The sequence below is a fragment of the Rhinolophus ferrumequinum genome, chromosome 5 (assembly GCF_004115265.2).
Source record: "Rhinolophus ferrumequinum isolate MPI-CBG mRhiFer1 chromosome 5, mRhiFer1_v1.p, whole genome shotgun sequence".
In the NCBI taxonomy this organism is placed as follows: Eukaryota; Metazoa; Chordata; class Mammalia; order Chiroptera; family Rhinolophidae; genus Rhinolophus; species Rhinolophus ferrumequinum.
Window position 1 is genome coordinate 32,978,939 of NC_046288.1, and position 9,867 is coordinate 32,988,805.

The 9,867-nt window shown below is 42.0% G+C and overlaps 1 protein-coding gene across 6 annotated transcripts in view; it reads left to right on the forward strand.

Moving 5' to 3' along the window:
• The window catches only part of SHROOM3 (shroom family member 3), a 289,238-nt gene extending 282,285 nt beyond the window's left edge, over window positions 1-6,953 (forward strand). For 5 of the 6 annotated variants that reach the window (XM_033105949.1, XM_033105950.1, XM_033105948.1 and 2 more), the window contains 2 exons: window positions 630-902; window positions 5,640-6,008. In XM_033105949.1, coding sequence (XP_032961840.1) covers window positions 630-902; window positions 5,640-6,008 — 642 coding nt within the window. Of the gene's footprint in view, window positions 1-629; window positions 903-5,639 lie in introns of all 6 variants that reach the window. The other variant, XM_033105947.1, reaches the window with a different exon arrangement.
• The last annotated feature ends 2,914 nt before the right edge of the window (window positions 6,954-9,867 follow it).

A 9,867-nucleotide genomic window follows, 5' to 3' on the forward strand; every position in this document is an offset into this window, starting at 1 on the left:
TACATGTGTCTTAGACCCCACTTCACCTCAGTAAGTCTTAGTCTCCTCACCTATTGTAGTAGATGCTATCTTGTCTACGGACAAGTTTGTTGGGAAAACGAAATGAGATAATCCACGTGGAGTTACACAGTGTCTGACACACAGTAATTGCTCTACAAACGCTTTCTATAATTAACATTCAACTCAGCTCTGTGGTCTTGGGCAAGTCCCTTCATTCCTTTGACTCTTGGCTTCACTGTTTGTAAAACAAGAATATTTACCCTACTTGCGTAAGGTATTGTGGTAAGAATCCGATGAGAGTGTGTCTTAAAAAAGACTTAGAAGTAGTTAAGCAGTTAGGAAGGCAGACTGTACATACAGCCTGACACAACTGGAAAACATGAAGAGGTGATGTGTAGTCAAGTGTTGGCCTGTGAGAATTGAGTAGGTTCAGAGAAGGCCAGCTGTCGACATTCAGGGACAGGAAAGAGTACTGTGGCCTAATAGTGGGGGGGCAGTCCATATAGAGCAAGGACCCTTCCGCTGAGTCTTAAAGAAAAGACAGGATGTGGCTGGGAGAACTGAATCCTCCTTCCACTGACCACTGCGGATGGCTAACCTCTGCTGGGTGTCTCTTCTGTGGTTAACAGGCCGAGCTGATTGGAAGCCTCACTCACAAACTTGAGACCCTCCAGGAAGCAAAGGGGAGTCTGCTCATGGACATCAAGCTCAATAACGCGCTGGGAGAGGAGGTGGAGACGTGGATCAGTGAGCTCTGCAAGCCCAATGAGTTCGACAAGTACAAGATGTTCATTGGGGACTTGGACAAGGTGGTGAACCTGCTCCTGTCCCTCTCGGGGCGCCTGGCCCGTGTGGAGAACGTCCTCAGTGGCCTCGGTGAAGATGCCAGTAACGAAGAAAGGGTAGGTGGTCTAGCGATTCAGTTCAACAACTTTTCCCTCTGAGCCCATATACACAGAGAAGCACCATTGGACACGATCCCTTCTCTCAAGAAGATTACAATCTATTTGGGGCAGGAAGACAGTCCAACATATAGATAACCAGGAAACAGAAGAAGGTGTCGCGCATGCCAAGATGTAATGCTGCCACTGCAGACTCAGGGAACACGTAGGGAAGTAAAAACACGGGTGCCAGGGTATCTTCCTTCCTTTCTATCCTAGAAACAGAAAAGATAAAAGCATGCGGGGGGCTGACCTTGAACAAAGAGAGAGAGAGAACAAAACTGTCAGGGATGAGGAGAGGGCGCAGGAACGTGAGCTCAAGCTCCAGGGAATCTGCAGGTAAATGGGCTGCAAGCACTCCGTGAGGACGTACCCAGGTGTCTCCACTGCCCCCATTACTGGAAGGAATTGGGCAGGTAATAACGGTGGTAATGCTGGGTACAATTCAAGTACATCTCTGTGTCAGGTACTGTGGGTTTCACACCTGATGTGCCATCTCATTGAATCCTCACTGCCGACCAGTAAGTGATGGAGCCAGGATATGAGGAGTCCTGCTGCAGACCCCAAGTTTTATTCACCTTATTGAACTTAATGCCTTTGCTACAGAGCGTTCTTCATCTACTCATCTGTACAACACGTATTAATGGGTGTCTAGTATGTGCCACTTACTGGTCTAGGTACTTGGGATATATCTGTGAACAACGCAGACAGATTCCCTGCTGTCATGGAACTAACTTATCAAGGGAAGTCAGACAATAAATGTAGCTGTAACACCCTAGATGCCAGAAGGTGATAAGCGTTCCAGCCATCAAGAGGCTCCTTTGCTTTCTGGCTCCTTCTCCTATCTACAGCTCTCTCTCTTTCAATGCTATCAGGATTTCCCAATTATTTCTCCTAATATATTACATTCAGAGGAAAGCTATCCCTTTTTCAAATAGATTTTAAAGGGATGAAAAAAGTCTAGATGGTAAGCATTTAGGAAGGTGACTGCGTACCCAGGAACTTTCTGTAGCTCTACTTCCAATGAGTGCCCTCCTTGTGTAAAGGTGCTGAGCCTTAGCTTATTCTAGAAATTGCTTATAGTACCCACCTCAAAGGGGTTGTCCTTTCCTCCTTCCTTCCACTGAACAAACAGCAGATGCGAACCTGTAATATACCAGGTACTGTGTGTGTTTGGGATAAACACTGGCTGAAACACAGGCTCCAGCCTCCAGGCTCTCGCCCTATAGTGAGGAAAACCAATGTGAAAGCAGCGAATGTACCCAATATGCTTCAGCACAGCGGTACACTCAGAGCCAAGAAGCACTTCTCAGGTGGCAGGGTGAGGCCAGGAAAGGCTTCACCCAAGTGGTACTTAATAGAGTCCAGGAGAATTTCATAATTGCAGGCGGACTAAGTAAGAGTGGAAGGGCTTTACCATTTAGAAGGAATATCATATACAAAGTAAAGAAAGACCATGGCATGTTCAAAAACTGATTTGCCTATGGTTGGTATGCTTAGAATACAAAGTGGTGGCTTGCTTTGTTTTTAAAAATAGCAAATTATCGAAAATATTAGAAAAGTGTGCAGGCAGGTATCAGACAGGAAGTAGATGGCTCAATCAAAAAAGGTATTCAGAACATCAAAAATACCAAAGAATTCGATTAAAAAATAGGCAGAGGATCTGAATAGACATTTTGCCAAAGAGGACATAGAGATGGACAACAGACACATGAAAAGATGCTCAGCATCATTAATCACCAGGGAAATGCAAATTAAAACCACAATAAGATATCACCTCGCACTTGCCAGAATGGCTGTCATCAGTAAATCAAGTGTTGGAGAGGATGTGGAGAAAAGGGAACCCTCTTGCACTGCTGATGGGATTGGAAATTAGTGCAGCCACTGTGGAAAACAGTATGGAGGTTCCTCAAAAAATTAAAAATAGAACTACCTTATGACCCAGCAATTCCATTTCTGGATATTTATCCGAAGAAATCCAAAACACAAATTCTAAAAGATACATGCACCCTTATGTTCATTGCAGCATTATTTACAATAGCCAAGATATGGAAGCAACCTAAGTGCCCATCAGTAGATGATTGGATAAAGAGGCTGTACATACATACTCGTATATACAATGGAATAGTACTCAGCCATAAAAAAAAAAAAGAAATCTTACCATTTGTGACATGAATAGACCTAAAGGGTATTATGCTCAGTGAAATAAGTCAGACAAAGAAAGACAAATACCATATGATCTCACTTATGTGGAATGTAAAACAAAACAAACAATAATAAGGAGGTATTCACGAAGGTACGGGAAGGATTATGGACAATTGAGAAGGGATAACAAAGCTCCCTGTCCCCTCCAGAGCTAGCATCAGTGGGGAAGCCGTTCCTACCTCTAGACCTGGAGGAGCAAGAGGGAAGGGGCCCTTGTCAGAACCACTGTGGCTGTCCTACAGCACTGAGGCCTTTGTGAGAATGCAGCCGCCGCCACCTGGCAAGGATGGAGTCAGGGATAAATGCCCCAGTTTCTTTCTCGTCCCATCCTCCAATCTCTGGCCCATGACTCCCATGGGCCAAACCCAAACCTTCTGTGTCATACTTTAGACTTTAGCCTGTAGGCCGGCAAGGTCCTAAACTAATTTGATGACATAATCAGCCTGGGGAGGGGTGAGCATGATGCTTACAGTTGGGAGACTTATTGTAATAGTCTAACAAGAAGGTTTCAGACTGTTAATTTAGGCAGTTGTCATGGGGATAGAGAATAGAGAATAAGTTTGAATTAGCAGGGCTGTTAGATGACAAGAAGGATAGAACAGAAGTAATTCCAAGTTTCCTGTTGGCCACTTGGGTGGATGCTTGGGTATCTAAGATAGAAACACTGGAGCAATTTTCAGTTAGGGGAAGAGGAGTTGTACCAGAATTAAATTCAACTCAATATTTAATGCACACATACACTCTTAAATACAAGTAAGTGCTTGCTCACCTGCAAAACACTACATCAATATTAGTTTGTGTAACAATTAGTCTTTGTTCACAAAGTACCAACAGGAATGAGAAAAGGAAGAATAAGTGGTTCGGTAAATGCCAAATTCAGGATAATAGTTACTAATGAGGGGAGGGAGGGGGAAGATGGGAACTAGAGGAAGTATATGTAGGACTTCAACTGAATCTGTAATTTTGTTTGTTTGTTTTTAATCTGAAGCAAATACGAACAATGTTCATGTTGAGACTTGGTACTGTTAATGATAGGTCCAGAGATATTACACCATTATCTATAGATGTCTGTTGTTTAAAATATTTCATAATTTTTTTAAAGGTGAGGAAGAGGTTCTCACTTTATGTCTGTACAGAATTTTGAAAGGTGTCTTCATTCAACATCAATTGCTAAGGGTTTTTTTTTAAGGTATGTTTTTTTGATTAGGAGAAGGAAGCCTATGAGAATGGAGATATTTGTAAAATAAACCCATAACTTTGCACTTTTATCCCCAGACATTATGTAAGATCTGACAGGCTAGTTCAAGGGAAGGCAGGGTAAAGAGAGATGTGAGCTTTTCATAACCCTACATAAGCTAATTTGTATTTAAGTATCTATTTAAATAGTCTTATTTCTTGAGTAATTTCCATTTTAATGTTTCTCAGTCACTTTGGCCTGAAAAGTCTGAATGGTTAAATATAATATTTTTTAAAATTTTTAAATGAGTCATTATATGTCAGCATGTTGGGTAAAAAAAAAAATAACCACCCAACAAAAATCTTTATAAAGATTTTTATAAAGTAAATTAACCCTAAAGATAACATACTACCTTACCATTTGGTTTGTATAAGGAACTCTCAGAATATGAAATTGCCATCATTGTTAAATAGAATTTCTATCATGTTAGATTTAGAGGCGTGCAAAAGAGACCTGGAAAATGGAAACTGATTTCTTTAGAGATGGTAATACAATGTTTCCATTGTTGGTTGTGGATTAGGACAGAGGTTCTCAAACGTTAGCTGCAAAAGACTTACCTAGAAGGCTTGTTACACCAGGAACTTCTAGGCGTCTCCAGAGCTTTGGATTCAGTAGGTGGAACAGGGCCTGAAACTGCATTTCTAACAAGTTCCCAACTGATTCTGCTGCTGGTCCACATTCTGAGAACCGTTATAAATGTAAAAACTTGATGACTGGCCTTTTTTCTCCCTGTCAGTTATTTTTATTGTCATCAACTACACATAAAATTTGCCATCTTAACCACTTTAAGGCAGGCAGTTCAGTAATATTCAGTGCATTCATATTATTGTGCATCCAGAACTCTTTTCATCTTGCAAAACTGAAATTCTGTGCTCATTAAACAATATCTCACCATTTCCACACGCCTCAGTCCCTGGCAACCACCGTTCTACTTTTGGTCTCCATGACTTTGACTGAGAACCTCGTAAGTGGAATCATTGATTGTGCTTTTAAGTGTAGAAGCCTGAAGTCAAGTATGACCCCAGCCAACGTAAGGTAACTTCTCAAATTAAAGCTGCCACGTGACTTTACAAGTTAGAGAAACAGAAGGGTAATAAACTGGTTGTCAAAAAATTAATTCTCCTTTAGAGTGACAACTGAAAGGGAAACTTGGCTATCTTGCAGTCCTGTGATAGGTGTCTTTGCAGCCAGTTGGACTCTGTCTTTCGTCCCCTTGCCCTTTGCTCATCTTCTCGTTTCCCCCCCTCCCCGAGCAGAGCTCTCTTAAGGAGAAGAAGAAGGTCCTGGCGGGGCAGCATGAGGATGCCCGGGAGCTCAAGGAGAACCTGGACCGCAGGGAACGCCTGGTGTTGGACATCCTGGCCAATTACCTTTCGGAGGAGCAGCTCCAGGATTACCAGCATTTTGTGAAAATGAAGTCAACACTCCTCATCGAGCAGCGAAAGCTGGACGACAAGATCAAACTGGGCCAGGAGCAAGTCAAGTGTCTGCTGGAGAGTCTGCCGGCCAACTTCACTCCCAAGGCAGGGGCTCTGGTGCTGCCCCCAAAGCTCACCAGTGAAATGGCTCCTGTTGGGGGACGTCCTTTCAGCAGTAGTTTCCCACCAGGAACCTCTCCACTTTAACCTCTTCTGAAACGCCCAACCAAAAAAGATCACCCTTCCTTTCAACACTATTTAATTTGAAAAATGTTTCAGTAAAAACACTGTTTAAACTATATGGGCTTGGGGGAGGGGAGGTGGTTCTGGAGAAAGGAAAATATTCTATCCATGGAAAAAGCCTGTTTTTTCCCTTCTCACCCTTCACGATTGATCTTCTGAGAGCTTGAATGCTGCTGGGAACTTACCGCCTTTCTATTATTACTTCGTAGTAGAAAGAAAATTAATGAAACTGTGAGAACTGCTTGGAGGGTGTTTGCTTGTTTAGTTTTTAACAAATTAAGGCAACAGAGATCAGTGTGTGTCACCCTCAGGAATTGCATCCGCAGGGGCCTTCCCTGCCCGTGGGCAGTGTATCCTGATGACAAGTACTCCTTAATGAAGGGTTTGCAACATAAAGCCTTAAAAAGACACACACACAGAAGAAAATTGTAAAACCTTGAACATTGTTATTTATATTTTTTAAAATGAAAAAAATCATGTTTGTGTGCTAACCACTTATTTGATTCTGTTTTGTGGTGGACGTAGACAATTATGTTTGAACTTTGTATTTTGTGAAAACCTTAATGAAATGAAGAATTCCAAAGACAGTCACATTGAGCGTGGAGACTTGTTTTTTCCTAAACTCTTGACTTGTCTGACTTATTTTTACCAATACGAGTAGACCTTCTACGCCTGTATGAAACTGAGTACGGGGGAAACCCCAGTTTCCACTGCTGCCAGTCTTTACCACTTTACTGCTGCCACCAACAGGCACACATACACCTTACCCATGAAGAAGGCTTTAGGCAACAAGTTTATCACATCATTTCCTAGGGCTTCATGTCATCACTGTGGTGGGACGATAAAGCTAAATTTTACCAACAAGGACAGCAACTCTCCAACCTGTCTCACAGGAGGAAGGTTAGAAACCAAGACAACTCAAAACTGAATTCACTCTGTCTTCCTGCATGGGATTTGGGCTAAATACAGCCTATTTAGTGAGATTATTAAATGTTTTTTTAATGTCAAACGTATCAACCACCATTAAAAATTCCCTCAACATCTGAAGAGTGCACTATCATGCTTCAATAACAACTTCCTAGAGGGGACTTGAGAGTCCAAGCTGTAAGTCTATTACAACAGGCTGGAACGATGGAAGGAGGCTTGGGCCAGAGGCCAGGCTATGTTAACAGCTGCTGGAAATGGTGACAGCCTAATACTTTGAGCAGGTGGTGAATCGTAGGCTGTGCTTTAGTTTTTTGTTGTTTTCCGGTGTGCTTGACCTGCGGCTGGTGGCCACCTCTGCTGATTTGGGCTGAAAGTACCATAACAGCCAGTCCTAGAGAGCTGGAGAGTAAAATTTGTACAAGGGTACCAAATGCCCTTTTTCCCTTAGTACATTTTAATTACTGAATGAAATATATCTTCTGGTTAAGAACTTCAAAACTAGTTTTGGTCCCCAGTATAGATGTCTTTTGATGAACTTAGACCCAACAGGCCACCCAGAAGTTTCTTACGAGCAATCATCCAAAGCCATTGCTTTGCTCTTTGGAGGTTTTGCACGGTCTGATTCCATTGATACAATAAGACAGCACTTTGATGGCCCAGTTTCTCACACATCTGGAGAGCCCTTTTCCCAGGGAATTAGTAGAACCAGTGACAGCATTCCACAGCCACACCGCATGGTCATTTGAAAGAGAAAAACAGTCCATTTGACTGACATTTCATCACGCTTAGGCCAGCATAGGAGCCTGAAATCAACTCCACTTGGTAATGAACTGTGTCTTGTTCATAGTGGCTCTTTGTGTCAGACCAGGTTAAATTCAGCCAGTAAATGTCTTTAGCTGTGCTTAGTGAAATTGCTCAAAGGGATTCTGGGGCTCCCAATTCCCAACACTCTTCAAAATTCTTCTTAGGGATTTGACTGGGAACATTTTGCACACAGTCTTTTTCCATCACTTTTCTGATTTATTCATGTCAAAGTCAGTGAGGGACCACGTAGTAGAGTAGTAGGTGATGCAGCTTGGAACACCACAAGCTCTGAAAGCTTACAACCCGCCTGGGATGGCCTCTCTTCCTTTGCTCCACTGAAATGTTGTTACGTGAAGTGAGTGAGGTACCAAGTGCAACTTTGAAATCTAATTCTTAGGTAGATGTAATATTTATTGTAACAGGACTTGACCTCTGTGCTTCAATGAGAAGAGACCACTAACCCTAATTTTTCACTGTTAACTTTTAAAAGCCCAGCTAGAAAATAAGCCTATTCTTTATCCCTTTCATATTTTGCATCCTTTTCCCACTATTAAAAAAAAAACATCTATAGTAGAAGCCACCCTTTTTCCTCCCAACAATATCCTCTCAACCAAGATCACGAGCAGAGCAGCCAGGAGTATGTTGTTGGTCAAGATTTCAGGACACACGTGAGTCAAGAATGTTTGCTCACAGTCAATAATTGTCCCTGTGAATGTGATCATTTCAGAAACACCATGTCCCATCAGAAATCAGGTGAGAATGGAATGGCCATGCAATCCAAATGCTGAGACTTAGAAACCTGTGAAGTTCCAAGAAAGGACAATGTCCTGCGACAAAACCGGGAGGCCTCCCACTTCCTGTACCACTTGAGAAGATCCTGGGCTTGTTGCTACAAGTTGGTTGACGCAACCTTTTCTCAGGCTGTTGTGTTCCTCGTGGCCACTTAACCCCCAAAGAATGCAGGGAGGATCCAAAGTGAAAGTGTCTGAGTTTCTCCATGAGACACTGTCGAAACCAAACATTTTTTCCTTTGCTCCAGGGGAACACTTTAGGTTTCGTTTTGCACAACTGGTTTTCAATGTCAAACTTGAAGATGAGCAAGTTTGGGTCAACTCCTAAGAATCGGTGGCTGGCTGCTGACTGGAGGAGTGAGGGCTTCACTGAGGGCCCCTGGGGCAGTTAAAGGAGAAACCGGCCACAGATGTCCCACTCTTCCTATTATTCCATTGTTAATAGCTGATCTAAAATCACGTCTGAGTTTTAAAGTTAGATCACAATTGTTCCTAATACAAGTTCTACCTTTAAGTTTGTAAGCACCTTTTACTGGGATATTGATGGGTTTTTGTTTTTGTTTTCTGCGTACTTGGGGAAATGTTGCCTTTTTATTCTTACATGGTTCCAAATTTATTTCTCTTTAGTTTAATCTTGCATGATATATTGGCTTTAGTCTGTTAGATTGGATTTTTTTTCTCTCTTTTTAGAACAGCATGAGTTTTATTCACCTTAATGCAGGCAAGAAAATGGAAGAACTTTAGCCAGATATAACTTCATCTTCAGCAAGTGGTCAGGCAGATGTGAAGGGGCCATTCTATGCAGAAGTAGTTTATTGGAAACAAGGTATTAATTGCTCCATTAACTCTGGAATGATGCATGGGATAAGATGACAAAGACCATTTTAACGTCAGAAAGGGACACACGAACAGTTTCCTTATTTCTAAATAAATAAAACCTCTCTACGGAAGGCTCATTCAGACACTAAATTATGGTTTCTCAAAGTGTGGGCAAAATACTCTGTGCTTCAGAATTATGGAAATGCTTGTAAAAAATGCCAATTGCTGGGACACCACCACGTAGGCTGGGAATATGCGTCTTAAGTTCCCCACATTATCTGATACACTTTAACATTTGAGAGTCACCGACACCAATCATTTGTACAGTTTCTATTGCATGAATTTGTGTTAAAATAATCCCAGAAATTCAAAGCCCTGTCGTATTTACTGTCATCAATTATATTGTCCCCTCTATTTTTATATAATTCCCAAGTTTGTGATACGGGTGTTTCCCTGCTCACTCTCTCCTACATATTTTTAAA